This window comes from Prosopis cineraria, unplaced genomic scaffold, assembly GCF_029017545.1.
Source record: "Prosopis cineraria cultivar Desert tree isolate PC_DT_omini unplaced genomic scaffold, ASM2901754v1 PC2, whole genome shotgun sequence".
NCBI lineage: Eukaryota > Viridiplantae > Streptophyta > Magnoliopsida > Fabales > Fabaceae > Prosopis > Prosopis cineraria.
Genome location: NW_026555333.1, coordinates 34979049 through 35004684, shown reverse-complemented (window position 1 = coordinate 35004684; position 25636 = coordinate 34979049). Strand labels below are relative to the sequence as shown.

Genomic DNA, 25636 nt, shown 5'->3' with positions numbered 1-25636 from the left:
AAGAAGTAGCGTCCAGACCTTGTTGTGTAAAAACTGTAAACCGTACAGAAACAAAACAACAGGCGAAGGTGGGAAAGTCATGGATATGTTCCTCATAAAGAAATTATTCAACCCAACCCCACTCCCCTTGACCCTAAAATTAACCCATATCAGTAGTAATTCCCAGGTGCAGACCCAGTCAAAAGCAAAACACGACGTCGTACTTGCATTCAAAAGAAAAGCTAACTATATCTGCCCATGACTCTGTCCGCCTTCCACGTCGTTCTTTTCAATCAGACTCTGTTCTCTGTCTTTTTATTATTGTTATTATATATATATATATTTTCACATTCTTCTTCTTCTTCTGCCTTATCCCCACTCCCTCTCCAAATTTCAAACTTCAAACTTGTACACACTTGTCTCTTCACTTTTCGAACAGAAACCGCGTTTTCTTTCTTTCAACTCTGTCATTTTCCCCATTTCTCTATCCGATTTCCCCATCCTGAACCATCATAGAAGCTACCTTCTTCGTCTTCGTTTGCTTCTTCTTCTTCAAAACCCCATGTTTTGAAAGTCAAGTTATGGTTTTGGTAGCTAGCTAGGAGGAAGTTGTTGAGTGAGCGAGCTTACCCACATGGCTGAAAGCGGTGAGGAGAAGTTATTGGCAATGGCGCGCCACATAGCAAAGACGTTGGCTCAAGATAACAGCATGGCTGATGATATTCTGAAAATATTCTCTAACTTCGATGGAAGATTCTCCCGGGAGAAGTTGTCGGAGATAAGCGGCAGAGATCATCGTCGAGGCTATGCTTCTCTTGAAAATACCCTCAGCTCTCTAGATCGTCGGATCTCACACTATGTTTCATTCGATCAGCCGATCTGGGCTGACTCAGCTGACGCTGCTGCCTTTCTCGAGGCCATCGACGAGTTGATTGCTACACTCGGCGAGTGGAGCCCCATGGCGGCGGATGAGACTGTTGGTGAGTTCTTGGTACGCGCCGATGACATGCTTCAGCAGGCCATGTTTCGTGCAGAGGACGAATTCAGATCTCTGATTGAAAGCGGAGGCGAGTCGTTTGACTTGACTCGGGCAGACTGGAAAAATGAGTCAACTCGCAACCTGCCTTCTGACTCGGAGGAGGACGAAGATGCTGAAGTCGAAGCGATTTTAAGAAACGATGACGATGACGATGACCCGATTCCATTGGCCAGGCCGGTGGCTGATTACGACGTCGTAGTTGATGCTCTGCCTTCTGGAACAATCCAGGACCTTCACGAAATAGCGAAACGCATGGCGGCTGCTGGGTTTGGGAAGGAGTGCGCTCACGTGTATAGCAGCTGCCGAAGAGAATTTGTAGAGGAGAGCTTGTCCCGATTAGGGTTACAGAAGCTAAGCATTGAAGACGTTCACAAGATGCCATGGCAGGAGCTCGAAGATGAGATTGCAAGATGGATTAAAGCTTCCAATGTTTGTCTTCGGATTCTATTTCCCAGTGAACAACGAATCTGCAATCGCGTCTTCTTCGGGTTCTCATCTGCTTCTGATATCTCTTTTATGGAGATTTGCCGAGGATCAACACTTCAGCTACTCAATTTCGCTGACGCCATCGCAATCGGGAGCCGGTCACCAGAGCGTTTATTCAGAATCTTGGACGTGTTTGAGACCCTGAGGGACCTGATTCCCGAATTCGAATCCTTGTTCTCTGATGAGTACTCTGTGTTTTTGAGAAACGAAGCAATCACTATCTGGAACAGATTAGGTGAAGCAATTAGAGGCATTTTCATGGAACTGGAGAACCTGATCCGTCGTGACCCAGCAAAAGCAGCAGTTCCTGGTGGTGGGCTTCACCCAATTACCCGCTATGTGATGAACTACCTCCGAGCAGCATGTCGTTCTCGCCAGACCCTCGAGCAGGTTTTTGAAGACAATGGGCCACCACTGAAAGACTACACGAAGCTTGACGAAAACAATGCAGCAACATCTTCACTTTCTGTGCAAATGGCATGGATCATGGAATTATTAGAGAGTAATTTGGAAGCCAAATCCAAAATTTACAAAGAGCCAGGATTGTGCTCTGTTTTCATGATGAACAATGGGAGGTACATAGTTCAGAAGGCTAGAGATACTGAACTCGGAACCCTTCTAGGTGATGACTGGATCCGAAAACACACGGCGAAGGTCCGGCAACACCATGTAAGCTATCAAAGAAGCTCATGGAGCAAGGTCCTGGGTTTGTTGAAACTAGAAAGTGGATCATTATCGTCTAATATAGTTGTAAAATCTATGAAGGAGAAGATCAAATATTTCAACATGCAGTTTGAAGATATATGCAGGGTTCAATCTTCATGGATTATCTATGATGATCAACTTAGAGAAGAGATAAGAATTGCTCTGGAAAGAATACTGCTTCCTGCGTATGGGAACTTCATTAACAGGTTTGAGAATATTGCAGAACTTGGGAAGCATCCTGAGAAGTATATCAAGTATGGCGTGGAGGACATTGAAGCTAAGCTTCAGGATCTATTTAACGGAAAGTGTGGATCAGCTGGTAGCCGAAGGGGAAGATAACCTTTATGCACCCCACGTGGGCGGGAAAAAGAAGTTACTTTATTGTTGTGTATATGTAAAAAGTTACAGTGCGTGATAGAAAAAGTTTTTGATTATCATAGCTCAAACAGTGCTGCCACAGAAATGAAGGATTTGGGGTCCTGAAATGTATTATGCATACAATATTGTAGGATTGGAATTTTTTTTCTTGGGTCAGCATCCCTTTTTGGGGAGAATAATTTTTGTAAAAACATACCAAGTTATCTTATGAAACATAATAAAGTGGACTTCATCTGAGATTATAATTTACATGAGAAAGCTCATCCCTCTAAACTTGAATATCCTGTACTATTTTCTTGACTCTGTTTACATCTATCACTATCCTCGGATCCCACAATTCAGCAACTCATTGATGTCGATGAGTTCTTTGGTGAGTTGACTAAGTCCAATTGTTTATTGTTTTGAATTTCATCAACGAGAAAAGTTTTCAAAGGTTGGCTTCCAGAGTTTCAGACGATGAGTTTCTAATTTAGTGATGGTTGGATGCTTGTTATTGATCCTGTTCTTTTGTCACGGCGGATGTAGTAATGGTTATGATCTGTTAGCTTTCTTTCTCTCCTTTTACTGGAAGGATGAAATGGATATGTTTAATTTTTGTTTCTTTTTTTCGTTTCTTTTTTTAAAATTTGTTTTAATGTTAATTGCTTGTCAGAATCTCAAGTTATCTGGTCATTCTGGTATTGGCACGGCATCAGCAAATCCTCCTGTTTCATCAGCTAAGCCTTTGTAGGCAAATAGTGCAGAATAGTTGGGTCTTAATTTTCAAATTTGCATAGTTGATCTAATGTATTCATATTTCATATTATGCTAGAGTTTGAATGATTGTGCACTTGCATGTGCAAGTTCATTTTGTAGTTGCTGCGCAGGAATATGGCAAGTGGAACTGGCATGAGGCCTGTAGACATTGTCACAGTTTCTGAAGGATAGACCATGGAGGTGAAGATTTACTTGGTTCATGATTTATTTATCTATCATCTAACTTATCATAAAGTATTGAATCAGGAATCTGTGGATTCTGATTAAGATCTTATTATTTCATCGCAATCTTGTGACCTGAACCTAGTTTCATGTAAGGCTTAAATCTATTCACTTTGTTGTTAGAAAATTAGCATTTTCGTAATTTTTGTTATTGCAGAATTATTTAAAGCAATTAAAATAACCAGTGGCTGTTTTTATTTGGATAAATGTATCATTTATTTGCATTTGCAATTGCAAATTTTCCCTGTATCATTTATTTGCATTTTGCAATTGCAAATTTTTGATACCATGCTATGATGCATGATGTAACAAGGTGTGATTTAAGTGCAGTTATAGAACCTGCATTAAGAACTGTATGTTGCTAAACTATTTTCATTTTACAGTGATTTGTGACATCTACTGGAAAAACTAAGAGTTACCTTTCAATTTGAGAATCTCAAGAAAAAGGGATATTGGTTTCCTTTGATGGTATGCTACAGTTCATCCTAATTGTGATCTCCCTCTGTTTCCTAGCTTGACTGATTTTATTTAAGTTCCATCTTTTCGGATGCAGTTTAGAAATACTAATCAGCTGTTAGATATGGAGTTTCCCCCCTCCTAGGTGAAAAAAAAGTCTAGGTGAGATGGGTCCGAAAACTCACCAGGACCAAGGCATGCAAAATGAGTGCTTTTTTTTTTTTCACTTCACATCTACAAGTTTCTTTTTCTTTCTTCTTTTTTTTTTTTAATTTTTATTTTGTTTTGACCAGCCATATATTCATGTTTCATTATGAATATTATGGTGGATTTTCATGAAGGCATCATAATATCAGAACGAAAATGATTTTCTTGCAGAAGTTAGGAGAGCAATTGTGTCTGATCTGTACCTCTAAGGCTCTAATAGAGAAACTTATCATGTGATATTAGGTTGAGAGTGGTTTTTTGTCATCAAGTGCTTGTTCGATAGGGATGATCATTTGACATAAGTGGATGATGCAATTATTCAATTACCATAAATAGTTTGTTTATAACAGATTTAGATCCGGTGGAGTCCATTCACTCAATGAGTGTCTCACGTGGCATAATAACAATAAACCAAACGGCTATGAGAAATTTTGTTATACAATATTTAGAGAGTACTAAATTTTAAATTTTTAGAAAGGGACAATATATGTGAGGAGTGCTTTGATCATAAGGATTATTTTCATTGTTTAAAAAGAAATGTATATTGATAACTTTTAAGTATTGATAAAACCTAACAGTTGTAATTGAGACACTCATTTAGTGAGTGAACTTAGATCACTTACCCAATCCAAGTTCATTTTGAATAGTTATTTGTTTCAAGACTTTCAGTGTTTTTCCTTTTCTGCTTTATTTTTTCCTTATGGGTCCCTGCATCATTGAAGTTATTCTCAACTCTGATGTTCTTTTCCCGAGATGTTGGGATGAAGATTTGCTTTATTGAGACATGATTTTTCCGATCAATCTTCCTGTATTTGAGTTACAACTCTGATATGATTGTTTTGGTACATCAATTCTACTATCAATCTATTGGGAATTCTGACATATATTTGATGACTCACATTCTTCTCTTGTGTTCACTTACCTTCTAATATGTTTAACTGTGCAGCTATGCCTTTAGTATATGTCACTGAAACATATTGTGCTTTCCAATTTTTTAGATTGTTTGGTTCCTGATTTGGTCTCTTTATGTTCGCTTATATTCTGTCATGTTAATGCATGGTGATAGAAATGCTTATATTTTCTGTCATAGATTTGCTTGTGTTGAAAATATGAGATTAGTGCTTACGCGGCATTGAATTATATTTGTCCTGTCTTCTCAAAGTTTGAAAAACTATGACGTGAAATTAATTTTTGGCTCCTTGTAGGATCTAATGGGGTTAGAAGCTTTATCGAATTACAGGCATGCAAATATTAACGAGTGTTAAAGAATGCATGGGAACTCATATTAGAAGATTTGCTCTTGAAATTGATACTTTTGAACTATTGCAATGTATTTAGGGGAGGCATATATTTGGCTCGTTTAAGTGTAAATTATGTGCTTCAAATGTTTCATTTACCACATGGATGATAGAAAGATGAACTAAGAGCGTAACAAAGAAGTCCTGTTGAGAGGAACTCGATTTGCTGCCTTTAATTACTTATGGTTACTTGTCAATATTATAATCCATATTTGTTGCAACAAAACCAATAGCTATGAAAAATTAAATCAGGTCTATCAAGTTTTTTAACTCGTTCATTATCAAATTATCATTTGTTAATTATTTATGATTATTTGTCAATATGCCTGTGTTGTAACAAGACCAAACTACCTGGTTTGATTTTTCATAGGTATTGGTCTTGTTGCAACATGTATGCATTCATATATTGACAAGTAACTATAAGTAATTAACAAACAACAATTGTTTCAAATTATCTCAAGAGTGATGAGCACGTGTATGATGAGCACTGAATGTGCTCTCGTATTTACAAAGGGTTAAGACAAGATAAGATGTATGTTATGGATAAAAAATGTTTGGTTAATCAAGACAAATAAATGTCTTTCTAATAAATCCATCTGAATCAATCTAAATTGATCTAAACCCACAAGCAAATGCATTTGGAGAGAAATTTGGAAGCCAAATCCAAAATCTACAAAGGCCCTGGGATTGTGCTCTGTTTTCATGATGAACGACGGTAAATACTCCCTATAAAAACACACCAAGTTATCTGAAAGTAGACTTGATTATGAGATTCTTCATAAACTCACACATCTAAGCTTGAATATCTTATTCTGTTTTCTTGACTCTACTAATAGCTGTTAGTATCTAGCAAAACATCGAATGAAAAGATACAAACTAGACTAATTGATTCTCTACTTTTTTTTTTTTTTTCCTTGGCTCTGTTAACATCAGTCAGTATCCTCAAATCTCACATTTCAGCATCTCATACTGATATTGACGAGTTCTCCGGCGAGTCGACGAGATCGAGTCGTTCCTCGTCACGAGTCTCCAATGGTTGATATGGGGTTTCATCAGAGAGCAAAGCTTTCAATAAAGGTTGGTTTGCATAAAGAGTTTCAAACGATGAGTTTCTCTCTATTGTAACCCTAGGCTTATGATGGTTATGAGTACCGTTATAAACTGCCTCAGTAACTTTCCCATCCAAATGCCTCTCAATTCTCTTCCTTATAGGGCAACTTGGGATTGAGCATTTGTAGAAACTCATTTGCTTTTCACTTCCTTTCACTTGTTTGACTTCGTATTTCTTCCATTTGTACCCATCATCATCAGATCTTCTTCTTAGTAGTGTTTGTGATTGATGATCACTACTGTTATCAGTTTCTCTTACGGTAGTATCAATTTCCAGTACTAACTGTGACTGAGATTGGTCTTGTTCATGAGCTTGAATGGCTCTTGTTTGTGATTCAGTACTAGAACGACGAGATCGAAGAACAATGATGAAATAGCAAAAAATGGCAGCTATGAAGCCCAGCATCAAGTGGACTTTCATCATTTGTACAGTGAGACAACCTAGGAAAAAATTCAGAAGATCGCCTTCGAATCCGAGGTTGGTCTGTTTTGATAAGCTCAAGGACATTAAAGCAAAGGAAGCACATGAAATCAAGCTGAATAGGTCTGGTTTTTTTCCTTTGACAGCTTTGTCGTAGAAGAAAGAGTAGAAAGTAGTGAGCATCAGAACCAAGAAACCTAAATGAACTTTGAGCAAGAAACTTCTTGAGAGTCTGCGTTTCTTGGGAAATAAGAACAAGCTGGTTATGGATAGACTTACCACACTGTAAATTATGAGCTTGAAGAAGTTCCAGTCACCAAATAGTTGGTGGAAAGAGGAACTCAGAGCATAACAGAGAAGACCCACAAGGCTTGAAAAGAAACCCAGAAATCTCCATAGCTGAGGATGAATTAGGCGGGTGGGAATTGCCATTTGATTGAGTTGACTTGGGTTCCCTCCACGCATTAGGATGAAAAGAGTTATGAAAAGGGTTCTTGAAAAAGGAGGTCATGGGTTTTATGATTTAACGGTTAGACCAATAGTAAAAAACATAATAATTAAATAAAAAAATATTTACATATATATACATATATATATATATATATATATATATAATATTTTGGGGTTTAGGATTATTCAATCATAATATATTACATTTTGATTTTTCTCTTTTTTTTTCACATGTATATATTTTATTTATCATATTTGTTCTTTTAAAGCAAATAAATTTTTAATTTTTTCTACACTTTCATTGATATAATGTAAATAAATAAATAAATTATGCATTCAAGATTTTACTATAACAACCCATAAGTAAGTTGATATTAATATTTTTAAACTAAATAAAAAAATTTATTATTAAAATAAGAGGAAGAAAAGGGGAAAAAAAGCTCAAAACTGTCTAATTATTCTGGTGCAATGAATAAAAAAGTTAATTTTTATAACATGAAAAATAAAAAAAAGTTGCTCAAAGAATTAAGGTGATAGCATATGAATAAAGATTTGAGGTTGTAAATTGTTTAGTGGGATATAAGAAATTTGTAGAATGCCAAGTTAATTTTTTTTTTTAAATTTTTGAATGGTGGGGACAACAGAAATATTTTCAAGGGAGCATTTAAAATATTTCAAGATCGTCTTATACACTCTTTCTATTTTAAATTATGAAATATTTTTAAATAAAATTTTATATACTAATAACCTTCGTTAAATACACTTACCAACCCTATTTTTTCAAAGCAAAAATGAAAACTTTTAAAAATATTTTTTATTTAATAATCTTAAATCTACACCTAATTAGTATTAAATAGAGAGAGAGAATAATATCAAAATAAGTTTATTGATAAAATTTTAATTTTTTAAAAGTATTTTAGATTTTAAAAGAATAAATTTCTCTCAAAAATATATTATAATTTAAAATAGGGGAGTAATTTTTTCTTGGCTTGTGGGAATTATTGGCGCCACAAACTTATACCTAGCGTAAGTCCCTTGTCAAGTTTTCGTCAGCATGGATTTTACTGTGCTGAAGGAAAAATTAATTGTTTGATTTTTGCATAATTCAGCTATAAGTTAATTTTTAAATTTTGATTGATTGTAATTTTTTATTTATAATTTTAATTTAATTATAATTCAATTTTTATAATTTTAAATATTTAAAAAATTAATTTTTATATTTTTTAAAAAACTAAAATTATAAAAATTAAACTTATATTAAAATTTATGATTAATATTTTAAATAACTATATCCTTTTAATTTTTATAAATATTAAAAAGATTAAAATTTTAAAATATTTTTAATTTTTATAATTTTATTTTTAAAATATCAGGATTAATATTTTAAAAAATTAAAAATTTTAAAGATTGAATTATGAGAATTAAAATTTAGAGATTAAGTTAAAATTATAAATGGATTTAAATTTAAGAATTAAATTATAATTGAAACAAAATTAGAGGGACAAAGGTTAGAAAAGAGGAGTGCACGTGGACCCTACAACATGGAGAAAAAATGCTGAATTCTGAACGGAAATGACATAGGTTATGTGACAAACTCACACAAGAGATGAAATTAATTTCAGTGCTCACCTGTAGTTCATCATTTTTAAACTGTTTAGATTTAATTTAAATAGTTTAAATTTAAGGGTTTTTACTTTTATTTTTTTAAAAAAAATTATTTTAATGGATATAGAATTTAAAATAAAAACAATCTCTTAATTGTCAATTTTTTTCAAAAAATAATTTTTTATTTAAAAAACACTAATAGAAAAACTATAAATTTAAACCATGAAACTTTCATCTAAATGATTATAAGCACTCAACGCTCATCTGAGATATTGTTTAGAAATATATTCAAAAAGTTGACATTGCGAAGCGAGAATGAGTGATTCCTAATACTAACCAATAATTACGTGAATTTGACAATAAGAGTTTATTTGAATTGATGGTTTTAAAAATAAGTGTTAATTGTCAACAACCTAAAGGAAAAGGAAACTACCAAATTCTACCTGATGACAACATGAGAGATAAAACAGACAACGAATGGTAATTGTAAAACAAGAATTAAAAAATCAAATCTTCTTAGTAAAAAAACTTTCATGGAGAAATCTACTATCTCTATTTAGTTTTGACTATTAGATTTGAATATTCTCCAGATAAGTTAGGCCCTCTCGCATAGAACACATGGAAATGGAGTTTCAAAACATGATTGGTATGTAAATGGAAGTGGGTCATTTCTTATGAAGGAAGTGGATTTCATGAATATAAAAATAGGAGTGAGTTCTACCAATATAGAATGGAATCAGATTATTTTCTTTTCTTTTTTTTAAAAAATAATATATATTCATAATAAAAAGTACTGTTGTAATTATTGAGTGGGTGTGTCAAAAGAAAAAGTCTCACATTACTTATATGAAAAAAACTCATAGTATATATATGCTAAGGAATAAAAGTGAGTTAATAAAAGGTTTGGAAAAGAAGCAGACTAAAATTCTACCCTTTGTTTGCTACAAGTATGTACAAGCAAAAGATTACATAATAAATGGTAAGGTAATAATCTCAGGAGGAAAGCTAAAAACTGAAAAGAAAAAAAGAAAGAAAAGAAAAGATGAAGAAGAAAGCATCATGAACCACTTGGATGTCCATAAGAGTAAATGAGGAATGAACTGTTGAATATTGTGAATTATTGCATTTTTACTTGCAACATGAAAGTGATTATTTTTTTAAAAAGTGACTTCCCTTGTATCAAACAACTTATTTTTGCAGTTTCACTTTCATTTTCATTTTTTCAATCCCAATTCCATACTACCAAATGGGTAATTAATTTTTTTTCTTTACATATCTTTTTATTGAAGGCCATCATATTCAAAGCATTGCTGGGCACTAAATGTGAGACTCTAGGTACTTCTCTCAATAAAATTTTAAATTTTAAATTTTAATTCATCATATTCTGAGAAACGACATTAATTATTAAGCGCTTGACATTCATTTGTATTTAAAAAACTCATACATGAATCGTGTATTTGGGTCATTCCACCTACCAGTTTTATAATAAGGTGATCCATTATTCTTAGTAGATCACCGGAGGCTCACTCCATTTGACTTGTTAGCCCATTTATTTATTTATTTATTAAATTTTTCGGTAAATGGATACAAATTCTAGCAATTGACTAAACAAAATTCATATATCTACCCCCCCAAAAAAAAAACTTCATATGTAGAACATATGGGCCTTGTAATCTGCTGAACCATCAATCCAAATCACAATTTTTACGGTTAATGAATATAAGTCAAGTCTTTGTTCTTGTTGGAACTCACTAGCCCATTTATGCAGGCCTAAAGATGCAAGCGGAAGGTCCAAAATCCTATTGCCAATTATATGAGATCTGCTATCTTAGGCGAATGAAAAAGAACTCAAGCCACCTGGTGCTTGGATCAACTGATTAGAGGACTGATACTGATTCAACTTAACCAAAGTTTTTGATCTGGATATACTGTAGTGATTAAATTCTTGATAAGAGGTATGTTCTTAAGAAGGTGCCCGTAAGCTATTGATAGGGTTAGTTTGGGTCAAAGACTTGAATACTACAACAAAAGGGTAAAAAAAAAAAAAAAAACTCAACCAATTCAAATTGACATGAATAATAGTGATCAGCGACTATCATCTTTTAAATAAGTTTATAGCTAGAAGGTGTCTATTCTTTGTTTTCAGCATTTTAAGAGAGATATTTTTTTTTTTGTCAAAGACTCGAATTATTGTCTTAATTAGTACTCTATCCATATAATACAAAAGGAAGAAAATTGGAGAACTCATCTATGTTCTTTATTATGAGAGTTGAGAGAGACTGTTGTGGACTTTGATCTCCTAACTAAATATCCTTCCTTTGCTTTTATTTATAAGTTACTTTAGGTATGAATTATTAGAATTACAAAATTTTTAAATCTTATTAACTTTATTTTAAAATTTGATAAGTTTCTACCTCTATCTTTAAAAAAAGACAAATAATTACTTTTAACATTTTTTTCTAGTATTTAATTAAGGCAAAACAAGTAAAAATGAATATAGAAAATAGAGAAGTGTCCTGTAAATATGGCTAAAATTAATCTTCTCTCTCTGTTCTATAAATAGAATTAGAAAAATATTTCCTCCAATCTCTACCATAAGCCGCATTCAACTATTTTACCAAAACCAAGAAATAACAGTTAACTCATTAAATGTATCTTAAAATAAATAAAAAATTAACTTTACTCCTATTACAGGTAGAATCAAGAAAGATACATGATAAACCATAAAATTAAATTTACAATAATGATAAAATTAAAAAAATGTTAATATAAATTATCTATCTTTCATGCAATTTATATTAAGGATAAAATAAATTCTTCTGGTGTCCTGTAATATGGACAAAAGGGCTTATAATCTTCTTGAGAAATGTTTCTTGGATTCAGTGCAGATAACCAAAATATTTTCCTCATCTAAATAAACATGTTGTGATACACACTGATCTACCTCAGACTTTCATGAATTGCACCAATGAATGTGACATGGGAAATGATCAAATGAGGCGTAGCAGAAAGTACATCTAGCAAATTAATCCTAGGAAAAATCACAATGAAGACCTATAGAGGATTTTATTTACTGAGAAGGCCCAAATGATTGTGAAATCATGCTGCAAGATCAAGGGATCAAAGCATAATTATTTTTTAGTATCAAAAGATAAAACTGGCCCTCATTTTTTTTAAAAAAAATCTCCTTCCACTAGAGCTCCGACACTGGTGGTCAAACCACCCCATTGGATAGGCCATTGGAGCTCTAGTGGCGGTGGCAAGACCTTTAGCTAAAGCTCCAATGCCTATCACTAGACCAGTGAGGGAGATATATTAATTTTTTTAAGATGGCCAAAGTAGGGTTTAAACTTATATCATCTTGGCCATTAAAAGAATAGTTAGTCATTAAGCTAACAACTCCTTTCAATTATATAATACAAATATATATATATATATATATATATTAACTTTTTTTTACTTTCCATGTCCATATTTACTAGGAGCTCAATGATTAATTGTCAATTCACAAATGATTATTTATTAAATTATTAATGGGACTTGTTAAAAAATTTAATATGCATTGTGCAAAGTCCCATAACATCACGGACTTTATTTGCACTCACCACACCATACACAGTAAACAATCACAAACTTTAAATAAATTGTTTGAAAACATGGGATCTCGACTTTATTTTGAAACACTTAAACATTATACAACAAATGAGAAGGGCTATGGAAGCATAGGCATCATGCCCTAAAAGCAATAATTAAAAGAATTATTTTTCAAAAAACTGAGCCATGCATCACGGCATGTATCACATGCGCCACGACATGTGGTACAGAGCCATGAAGCTCAGCTCTATGCCGTGCATCGTGGTGTATGTATCAGATTTTGCTATTATAATAGCAATCTAATATGAATTTTTGTCGCACACCATTTTTACATATAATGTTTGATCAGAGTGACTCTAGCACCCACACGAAGCTCATAATATAAGCTAACTAATGAGATAAGTTTGGACACAATCCAATAGTCCGATCTTAATGTGGATACTATTGATCACTGCAAGTGCACAGGTCATAGCAAGTAATATAATAAAAGTAAAGTATCATTCTCTTGAGGATTTGTTCAAAAATAATGATCAAACAAGAGACTAAGTAAATTCAATCAAGTTGAGCCACACATAGTTAGGTGAAAATGATTTTGCAAATTAAATTAACACTAGAAAATAAAGAAAAGTAATTGATTCACAAACTTCAAACACAAATTGGGACCTAGGATTATTTATCTCCCTTGCATTTCATAACACTAAAATTATCTCCTCTTATTAATACTTTTATGAAAATAAGTGCTAACCTAGGGTTCTAAAAATACTTAGACAAGTTCTCTCAAATCATAAACAAGTATTTAGTTAAATTAATTGCCCAATCTCTTGTTATAATTAATAAAACTTAATTTTAAACACCAACTCTAATGTGGCTATGCAAGGCTAGCAAGTATATCTCTATTTTAATAGCAAAACCATCCATTCGATATACAAATATCAAATTCTTGCGTAATTTTACCTAAGTTCTACACTCAACTTAGCCCTCTCAAGTATCAATTAAGTGAACCCAACATCTAAATGGTGGCCAATTACTTAGAAGCATTAACGAAAGAGTAAAATAAACACACACACACACACACACACATCATTAATCACAAAAAAAGAGGAGGAACTTAATGTTAATCCATACAAAGGTTCAAAATAATCGTAGACCAAAGAGCTTAGTTACTCATAAACATCAAAAAGCTACAAATACATAAGATATTCACAACCATTACAAGATTACAAGAAGAGAAATGGAGAAGAAATAAAGAAATCGAAGAAACAGAGCTTCAAATCTCTTTAAAGCTTCAACTCTTGGACCCAACTCATCCAAAGCTTAAACCCTATCACAACAAAGTTACTAAAGTGTCTTCAAGTGTGTAGAATGCCTTCTAAGTCAAGCTCTCTACATATAAGTGTCCTACCTAACTAATTTCAGACTTAATAAAATGTAACGTTTTTTTGACAGTGGCAAAAGTTATGAACGAAAGTCACGACTTTAGTACGACTTTAGCAGTTTTACACTATTTTTGCAGCTAACAAAAATTATTCATTTTGTGCTTGATTTCTTCATCTAAAAGCCTTCCAAAAACATCCACAAAGCTCCAAAAATGCTTCTAATCAAATCTTAAACCAAAATAACACAAAAGTAAGCCAAAAATATTAAATTAAAGCCAAGGATGTAAACTCAAAACAAAATGAATATTTTCCTAATTTGGAAAATAAATACATATACAAATGAGCCAAAATAGATTAGAATATAAAAAAATGTGATAAAATAACATGAAATTCTAAAGGTTAATAGACACCCAGGTGTAAAAAAGTTATTTTTATTTTAAAAAAAAACTAGCACTCTAAGTGTTCAAATTCAACACTTAGCATCATTAGATCACGTTGGGCCTTGAACCAAGTCTATAAGGACCAAATACACCTAATTGGCACATTATATCATATATAACACTTCACATGCACAAATTGACCTCTCAATGCTACTTTTTACACTTGTGGTCTTATATGAGACACCACATACAATCACATATACACAATTGACCTTATTCCACTTTCACACACTTGACTTGCACATATAGGGTTAAGTCTCACTATATAGTCAAGGTTCACACATATAAACACAAACGTGGAACAAGACAAAACATCACATTCACAAATCATACTCATTTACACATACTACTCGCTTTACACACATACCTACACTATAGGCACCGCAAGCTAGGCAAATATCACTTTTCATATAATACGAGCCAAGTTTTTATAAAGCAATACGTTAACACACTTGCTTGTAATAGATTCTAAGCCATTCTCAAAATCACATTTACCCACGTTTACACCAATAGCAAGATGCACACAAAATATTACAAGCAAGTTACTTCAAACATCATGCAAGATGCACGCAAAATATTACAAGCAAGTTACCTAAAACATCATGTACACATATATGCACCTTAGTTGGAAACCTTAACACTTATATAAAAATATACATTCATACTTTGGAGTAGCATCACACTATACAAATATTGCTACTCTTCTCGTACCTCATTTCTTGGTCTCTTGGAACTCTCAACACCTGTACATAAAAGTAACAAAGTGAGACATATATCCTAGTAACTTAGATAAACCCTAAATACTGATTAACAAGTAAAACTAAATACAAGAGATAGAGTAACAATATTTTCACAGTAAAATGAGTATGGGTATGATACAATGTGCAACCAAATTATAATAAGTATGCACTCTTGAATTCCACTAGTGGAGAATACTCAATAATTGGATTAGGACTTTCCAGCCTTACACGAAACAGGGCCACCAACCCCTATCTCAAACTAGGGTATCACATATGAGTGGTTATGCTCTTCTTGAGTCCTACAAGTAGATTAAAATTAGCGTTCTGGTCTTCTAGGACTTTCTAGCTTTATATGAAGCAAGGCCGTAACCTCCACCTTAGACTAGGGTACACTTGTGGATGCTTACACACTTATGCAACACCACATGCATCCTATGCTACATACATCCCTTTTCCACATACACACATGCACAACTTTTCACAAAAATGCTACTCTATCATTTATAAATCACAATAAGCAGTTTACACAAATAATTTGTAACTGATTTCACAAATTAATAAATAAAAGTGTTAATCCAGTTATCTCACACCCTTACTATCAAGGGTTATTGTTTTCACTAATTTTTCCCAAAATGTGCATATTTCAATGAGCAACTCTCAATTGCTCAATCTACACGATTAAGTACTCTTAATCAATTTCCAAACCCAATACAAAACACTAACTTGGCTAAATCACACCACTTAGCCTATATAATAGTCCCATTAGTACTTTTTGAGTTCACTTAACTCACCTATCACAATAACTCACCCTCAAGCCATTAGAATGACCAAAACACCATTCTCTCACACTTACAAATACTATTGCCCTTTTTAACTTCATAATTTAGGCTAATTTGAGCCTATATCTCTACGACTCAACCATTAAGCCTTAGCTCAGTCGCAAACTTTAGTTTTGCACTCAAAAGCCCTTTCCCAGTCTTTTCCTCAGAATTCAACCTCTCAAAACTCACTTATCCAATTTCTCTATATCGTAAACTAAGGAAATTAGCATAGAAATGAAGTAAAGGGCAGTATAAAAATTACCCAAAAAGTCACTGGTTAGAGCCAACTCCCAAACCTTTAAAAATGAATGCCCTAGTAGAGAAGCCCTTATTTCTCCCTCTCATACATTCTTTCCTTTCCTTTCCTCTCTATTTTCACAACCTAACCATGTATGATTTAAGCAAGTTCTGTACCATGTGTCGCGGTGTATAGCATAGTAAAACATTTTCTACCATTTCTTGCACGCTCTACTACACCTCGGGTCGTCGTTACACCACCTGATCTTATTCATTCAGCAACCCAATAAGTCAAAACACTAATATACGATCCAATAACAAAATTAAATCACTAATTATTAATTTATTCCAATTAGCAACTAGTTTCTTTGATTAAAAGTTCAGAATATTTCACATTGGTTTTTATAAATGCTTGTTTTTATTACCAGGAATGAAATGTTCCCATTAGTAATTTAATAAGTAACCATTTGTGAGATGACAAGTCCCATTACTAGCTTTGAAAATTTCTTTTGATAATTTGATAAGTAAATTTTAGTAAAATAACTAGTTAGTATAAGCTTTTGACATGTAAGTTTTTGATAATAAAAACAAGTAAACATTTAAAAAAATTACTCCATATTAAATTTTTTTAACAAGTCCCTATTCATAATTTAATAAGTAACCATTTGTGAAATCATAAGTTTCGTTATATTTTAAACTTTGCTTTCACTTGGCATGCCAATATTTACCAGGAGCTCAATGGTTACTTGTCATCTTACAAATGGCTACTTGTTAAATTACTAGTGAAACTTGCTAAAAAAATTTAATATGCACTAGTTTTTATAAATGTTTAATTGTTTTTATTACCAGGAGTGAGAAATTTCCATTTCTCACAAGTCCCATTACTAATTTTAAAAATTTATTTTAATAATTTGATAAGTAAATTTTAGTAAAATAAAAAGTTTATATAGGCTTTTGACATGTAAGTTTTTGGTAATAAAAATAAGTAAACATTAAAAAAAAGACTTCATAGTAAATTTCTTTTACAAGGAGCCATTGATAATTTAACAATTAATCACTAGTAAAATCACAAGTCTCGTTACTAGCTTTGAAAATTTCTCTTAATAATTATATTATGTAAAATAACAAGTTCATATAAGCTTTTCACATGTGAGCTTTTAGTAATAAAAATAAGTAAACATTTAAAAAAAATCACTCCATATTAAATTTCTTTAACAAGTCTTCATTTGTGAAATCATAAATCTTGTTATATTTTAAACTTTGCTTTTACTTTTCATGTCAATATTTACAAAAAGCTCAATGGTTACTTGTCATCTTATGTGTGTGTGTGTGTGTTTAGAAAATTTGATTCGATTTGACACTAACCCACTCGTGCATATTTCATATTGTTCAAAATCATCACTTCAAGGATTCATTCAATGTCCAGAAACATGAAACACTGATTAACAAAAATCATATTTAAATTTGTCGGTAGTTAATTACATGCACATGTTATAATCTTACACACACACACAGACACACACACACACACACACACACACACACACAAAGTGAAGTTAATGATCTTGATAAAATACCATCATATATTCCTGTTCAAATCCACAAACTTGGAGTTGAAGTTGTATTTTCTGTCTTAATTACACATGAAAAAGATATGCTTCAATTATTCTTGCATTATTATTTTTCCTCCTTGTACACTTTGAAGTTCTTTAGTATTCCTACTGTAACAATTAACAAAGCAGTGATCAATTAACGGGTCTAAATTTCGTACGTAGTGTTTTCTTAGCAATATTTTCTTAATAAATTTTTAAGATAGAAAAAATAGAGTGAAAAAACAAGTCTCATTGCCTTAACTTGTAAATATAAAATTGCAATCTGGGATGACAATAATATTATATATATATATATATATATATATATAATCAGTTTGGCGTTTTGTGTACGCGAGTATATATAACCCCACGAACTTTTGTATTTAATTATATTTTATGACATTAATAATTATGAATATTTGAGTCATCTAGATCTAATGATATTTTCAAAACCTAAACGGTCTAAAGTTCCAATTATTGTTGTACCTAAATAAGTAAAAGAAGATACGTCATTCTCTATCGTTTTTCTAACTTGGTGTAGTAATCATTTTCTCTATGATAATTAAGTTTCATTTAAAACATGCAAAAAAGAAAAATATCCAGCACTTGCACGAGATGAATGAATCTGTCGGATTTTCTTACGTTCCAAACAGATGCATGGATATGACTTGCTCGAGTTCGATCCAATGTCCCGTCACATCAACCAAGAAGAATATCTTCTGCAGATATAAAAACAATTATATTTGATACATTTAATCTAGCAAAGATGAAAAAAGATGAAAAGATTAAAGAAAATACAGAAAAAAACCAACGCGACAATTTAATTTTATTTGATACATGAATATGACTAGCCCTACTTTTTATGAGTGTTTCAATATATGTATAGAGAGAGGGAGTATAATATGATTAAATTTAATTATTTATTATTATAAAATAGAAAAAATATAATTTTGAGTCCTTACACTTTACTTAAATTTTGCTATAAGCCTCTGCACTTTTTTTTGGATGTTTTCAGTCACTATAATTTTATTTTTTGATGTTCTCGATCCCCATAAAACCCTCAGGGAGGGACCTAAAATACTAAAATACAAAAATGTAAGAATTTAAAATATTAAAAAAATGTACAGAAATCTATAACAAAATTAGAGTAAAGTGTATAGACATAAAGTTTTATTTTTCCTATAAAATATGTTTTCACCTACATGAGCCCACAACCTTGTTTTTTCATGCCAGCACTAAAGCCATAGAGATTGATGCTCACTTCATTCATACATGATTGCATTCGCTCTAAGCACGTTGTTGTGCATCACGTTCCTTTTGAGAACCAGCTTGTTGATTGCCTAGCAAAGCTGCTTCCCCATGCTCTTGTCTAGAGGGTGTATTAGTATATCCAATAACGGTTGAAGCCGTGTTGATTTGGGAACTGCATGCATACAGTTATAGAGATTCAAAATTTTCTTGGTTCGGCTGATTATTATAAAAGATTTATTCAGAAATTTTCTCGTATTCCAATGCCTTTGACTAAGTTGTTCATGGATAGTAATTTTAAATGGTATCGCTTCACCGTGAGCTATAAATAATTTCAAAAGACATAGCCATGCATTGATTTAAGTCTATAGAAAAGTATACACCTACTACTTATAGATATTCAAGAACTTGAACTTAAAAATAACTGTCTTTCAGATATTTTATCGGGGGAATGGCATTAAAAACCTTAAAAACAAAATTTATTACAATTTAAGCCTAAATAAATCTGATATTGCTCTACAAGCCTTGAAGCCCTTATTGTAATATTTCTTCACACTAAAAATATAATTTTATCCTTTGTTTGATTTGAATTCAAAACCTGCGCAAACCTTTGAAGTAATAGAATAGACCATGTATGACACAACATCCACTATGCACAAGACGATATCCACGCATGCTCAACAGAAAGTCCATGCATTTTAAGTATTTCACTAGTTTAGACCCTAACAAAAATGACAAGTTAGGCAGACCATACATGACACAACATCTACTATGCACCAAACGATATCTAGGTATGCTCAACAGAAGTCCATGCATTTTGAATATTTTACTAACCTAAGCTCAACACAATGACAAGTAAGGCAGACCATGTGTAACATCCCAATTTTTAATCGCCTAATTAATTAAACCTAATTAGGATAATTAAGTAAGTTGAGGTGGTGTGTGGTCAGGGAGGTCTACTAATCATATTTGATTGTATTTCAGCCCAAATTGTGGGTTCGGTATCAAGGCGGGACACCTAAGCATCAAAAGAAGAAGAAGAATGAAGAGTGATATTGCTGTGCCACACACTGCGATGTGGAGATTATCCGCCACGGTGCATAGACACTTCTAATGCAGTGAGGACCTCTTTGTGCCATGCGCCACGGCGCGTTGTGCGTTCGTTGTGGCGCTTGGCCATTTTCTGCATATATCAGTTGCAAAATGAGATAGAAAAAGAAAGAGAAATGAAAAAATAGAGAGATGCACCAATGCTTTGCTAAGGTTTGCTAGTAGACGACATTGGGAGTATTTTAGAACCTACAAACACTCAAGGTAAGTATCACACCCATTAATCTTCCTATTTCTCCCACATTTATGAGTTTGTATTTAGGGTTTGATTGTGAAAGATGATTTTTGATCCATATAGGTTATGGGTCTGAATTTATTGACTCAAATGGAGTTAATGGGAGTAAATTAGAGTATCTAAACCTGAGTATAATGAGTTTTGGTATCTTGGGTTATTGGGTACCATAAATATCTAAATTTGGCATTAAATATGGGTAGTTGGAAGAATGTGATGCCTTTAATGGGAGTTTAATAGCTCATTAATACTATTGGGGACTAAAGATAGATAATAAATCTAATGGATAGGCTCAAATTCTTGTAGAGTGGGCTTTAAACAATTTAAAAGTAGAGATTGAGGGTTTAATACTTGAGATGGTAATGTTGATGAAATTCAACTTGGTTAATTGTAGTGTTTGGCTCTTGGTTACCTATTAAATTGAAAATTCAAGCTTGGAAGCTAATAGATTGAGGGGTAAACCTTTGACCTCTAAAAGGTTTGAGGTAATTCGGGGAACCCTACTTTGGATAGTTATATGTTAATTGATTATTAAATGTGAATTGTGAATGTTACATGCATGGGATTGATTTTCGATGTGAAATCATGTATTATTTTCAATGAGTGTATGAAAATTTGAATGTGCATAATGCTATTTTTGGTTTGAAATGCAAAACGTGAAGTCAAGAAGGTTTTTGAACTATGAACATGTTTATGCTTTTGGAAAATGAGAAGTGATTATGTGTTAATAAGAAGTGGATTTTTAGATAAGTAAGAATAATGTTGAGAAAATGATAAGGATACATACTTGGGTAGCATATGATCGTGAGTCCAACATGATTATTGTAATAATGAGTAAATGAAGATAAAAGTGTAAAAACTAGTGAGTATTGATTATGACATGATCAGTGGCAGGAGTTTGCCTATGGATTGGGAGTGAAAAAATTCATATGGCATTTAAGCTACCCTCCAGTGCACAGAGGTATAGCCTTATCCCACAATTTATTGAGAGAATGTCCTATAGTTTGTCGAGGGATTATAACCTAGCTATCTCCACTGGTTTAATGAGGAGAATAACTTAGAGTATGAGACACCTTAGAGATTTGAGAAGAGGGAAAGCCATGATCCAAGAGTGAGTCCTATGATCTTTAGTCGGGTCATACCTCACGATTGGTGAGCTTGGGTAGTTCAGTCACATGAATAGAGCCCTAATCAGTGTTATAGCCCACAGTTTTAGTTAGAAGAAATAAGAAGGGTATAAGGTTGGTTGATCATTGTCTAAGTAAATATATGACGTGTCATACATGTTGAGTTATGGAAAGTTGCGTGAATAAGGGTTCATGTCACATATATGAGAATATGATGACAATGCACTTAGTGTAAGTAAGATAAAGATATTGTTAAATAAGAAATGACAAGTTAGGATATGTGTAAGCATGTTTTATGTACTTGGTTTCTTATGCATGTACTTGGTTTATGATTGATACATAACTGCATAGGATAAGTTTTACCTTAGTTACTGAGCGACTAGACTCGCCCTTTTCATTTAACACTTTTTAGGCTATAGCTTTGGTACTGAGAGGGAGAAGATTCAAGAAGCTAGGAATTAGCATATTCCTATTGTATTCCTCTTGTTTAGATTTATGTGTGTAATAGTATATGTTTGCCAATTCTAGGATGCATGCCATCACACTTGCACTATTTTATTATTATAAATGTCTGATTTGTATTTTGGGCCTTGAGTAATTGGGTATATATATATGTTAATACGGCTAAAATACTAGTGCAAGTGTGGAAATAGGCAATTAAACATGTTTTGATTGATTTGGGTGTATTGCAATGTCAATTTGCCTCCCCCTCTGTTTTTGGTAAGATGAGGTTGAGGAGTGAAATTTTATTATACTGTTGTTTTAGCTCTTGTGACGTGTTGTACGGGTAGTCCTAAGTTCAATGAATATGGTCAAGGTATTAGGAAAGGCTTTTGGTACATATTGAGGGTTTTGGACACCCATTTTATGTGAAAATTATGAAAAGTGGTTAAAATATATTTGGGTGTCTAACTTTCTAGTGTGACATGTTTTAGAAGTGAAACCCATACCATTATCTAGTTCATGTAAAAAGATTTTCGTAGACACCTAGATCACATCATTCGGACAACGGACGGAGAATTAGGGCGTGTCAAAAGTTTCCCGATTCTATTATCAAATGACAGTAGAATCAGCTAAATTTTCATGCAACACGCCGCAATGCGTGGTGCCTAAGCCACGGCGCATGGCACAGAGAGCATCACGCCGCAGCACAGCATGCATAAGCCACGGTGTACTGCTCTGTCACATATTTAAAGGATTATTTTTCATTTGTTTTCAATTTCTTTCATTTCTCTAAGATATTTCATGCTTCCATAACTTATTTTTACTCTAATATAGAGGATTTTAATTAATTTAAACTCATTTTTATTTGAAAAACTTGGCATCCCTTAAATTTAAACTAAAATTTGGTAATCACCTTTTTAAGTTAAGTCTTTGATTACCATAAGCTTTATTAATTAATTGTGTTTAGAGGAGTAAGATATTTCATCATGCACAACACAACATCTACTATGCACAAGACAATGTTCACACATGCTCAACAGAAAGTCTATGCATTTCTAATATTAAGAAGGACAATTACATTAGATATGAAGAATTTCATGTTGTTACTGGCCTAAGTATTAAAACAAGTACCCACATGATATTTCAAGTCTGATATATATAAAAAGCTAGCCACTATATCCAAAACATCTAACAATTGCTTCTCTATATATAAACAAAAAAGATATGTGATTCCTAATTATCTAAAAATATTACTTGAGAATTCTTCCATATACATAATTATAGTTGCCTATATGCACCAAAAAGGAATAATGCGGCTATTTCTCATATTGGGTTAGGATTCTTGCATGTCTTGCGACTGTGTTTGGCCTCCCCACATCTTAAACAATGATAAATATTCTTTTATTTCAATCTATAATGAACAAATTAATTTAGGTAATGTCCACATATAGAAGCCTAAATTTTATTTTACACAACTCAAAGTTCAATGTAAATAACTCAAAGTTCATTTTTATATAACAGATATTCCAACATCTTTGATAGCAGATTTTTTTCACATTAGAAGTCATATTTTATTCAATTCACATATCAAAGTCTAATATGAACAAGTCAACCATTACTATTGTATAACAACTAATCCACTCTAAAACTTTTACAGCTAACTTAATGGTTTAGCAATCTTTAGCTTAGATCAGTAGATTAGGCTTAACAAAATATACAAGTAGAAAAATATTGTATAACACAATATTCATTATTCACAATACAAGGTTCATATATTCTTAACTGAAAATCCATACGATTCTACTTTATGAGTAGGTTAGACTTAACAAAATGCTCAAGTTAGGCAAATAGTGCACAACATAATATCCACTATGCACAACACAAGGTTTATATATTCTCACCTAAAAGTCATATGATTCCAATTTATCATTAGGTTAGGCTTAACAAAATACACAACTCAATGTTCAACAGTAACTCAAAGTTTATTTTTGCACAACAAATAATCTAACATTTCTGACAACAAAATTTCTTCATATTGGATCATATTTTATTCAATTCACATGTAAAAGTCCAATATGAACAAGTCAACTATTATTATTGTACAATAACTAATCCACTCTAAAACTTTCATAGCCAAAATAGTTTAGCAACCTTTAGCTCGTATTAGCAATAGAATCACAAATAAAATTTCAATTTCAACAGCATCACAGTGCATTTTGTACAATAAAAAGTCCATCTCATATGAACCTTACTACTTCATGTAAAACCTCCATTAAATGCTTCCATTAAATCAAACTACTACATATTAAATGAGTGAAGATCACCTCTGTTGCTACTTTACTAGCAACTGACATGCAGCAATGACAAACCTTGTGCAAGCAAGAATGTGATAAACCTTGTGCTATGATCACAACATTGGGCAGGAGCCAATCATCTTTAGTGAGAAATAAAGGAATATCATCTTTAGTGAGAAACAAAGGAATTATTCAATTAGCTTCTGCCACTATATTAATCCTTGAGGAATCAACTTTCACCAAATGGGATGCATTTATCAGTGCTGAGAAGATTATAAGCACAAGTTCTGGAGAAACCAGTCAAAATCTTGCTGCTCAAATTGGCGATCTCATTAATAATAATGCTTTATTGGGATCACATAGAAATAAAATAAAGAAGGAGTTCTCACAAGGGGGTACTTTCGTTGCAAGATGCTTTGTTGTTGATGATTGTTGGATATATATAGGTTAGGGAGAATTTCCCAACATCTGGATCTAATGGACCATTCTCTTGGCAAGAGGAACATTTGTTAAAAGAGGCTGTTGTAGATGCCATTCTTGAAAATCCATTAGTAGCCAAACTCAAGTTTCTGGATGGACTAAGGGAAGAGCTTGAAGCTAATTTAAGCAATCCAGAATGTGAGAAACCTTGAAATTATCAGCTAAACTCTCAACTCAACAAACATTTAGCTTGTGCAAGCTAGAACATGATAAACCTTCAAAACCTCCAGCTGAGATCTTGAAATCATTAGAAGCACTACTTAAGATGGAGGGATTTTGAAATCTACACACCTTAAAAGTTATTTCTTGCCATTAGAGCTTAAAAACCTTTGCATCCTCCAGCTAAATACCAATTCTTGCATTTGTCATCCTCTTTCTTCGTTCAATTCTAATTCTTTTCATTGAGGGTAAAATTATATTTTTGGTGTGAAGAAATATTGCAATAAAGGCCCCAAAGCTTACAAAGCAATATCATATTTGTTTAGGCTCAATTTGTAATAAAATCTTTTTTTAGAGCCCTTAATGCCATTCCCCCTATTATATTTTACTTATTTGTTTAATTAAGACAAATACATTTGGATCAATCTGAATCTAAACCAACAAGAAAATGCATTTAGAGAGTAATTTGAAAGCCAAATCCAAAATCTACAAAGGCCCTGATATCTCACGATGAACAACGATAAATACTTCTATAAAAGCAACCAAGTTATCTGAAAGTACACTTAATATCTGTTAATATCCAGCAAAGCATCCTCTGTTAACATCTATCAGTATCCTCAAATCTCACAT

The 25636-nt window shown here is 32.6% G+C and overlaps 2 protein-coding genes across 2 annotated transcripts; one reads left to right on the top strand and one right to left on the bottom strand.

Moving 5' to 3' along the window:
- The first annotated feature begins 360 nt into the window (after positions 1–360).
- Positions 361–2836, top strand: LOC129299342 (exocyst complex component EXO70B1-like). Its single transcript, XM_054937805.1, has one exon. It carries the CDS (start codon positions 614–616, stop codon positions 2546–2548), a length of 1935 nt encoding a protein of 644 aa, XP_054793780.1. The 5' UTR covers positions 361–613; the 3' UTR covers positions 2549–2836.
- A 3654-nt stretch (positions 2837–6490) lies between these two features.
- On the bottom strand, positions 6491–7489 carry LOC129302720 (uncharacterized). Its single transcript, XM_054941614.1, has one exon. The coding sequence runs from the start codon at positions 7487–7489 to the stop codon at positions 6491–6493; it is 999 nt and encodes a 332-aa protein (XP_054797589.1).
- Between the last annotated feature and the right edge of the window lie 18147 nt (positions 7490–25636).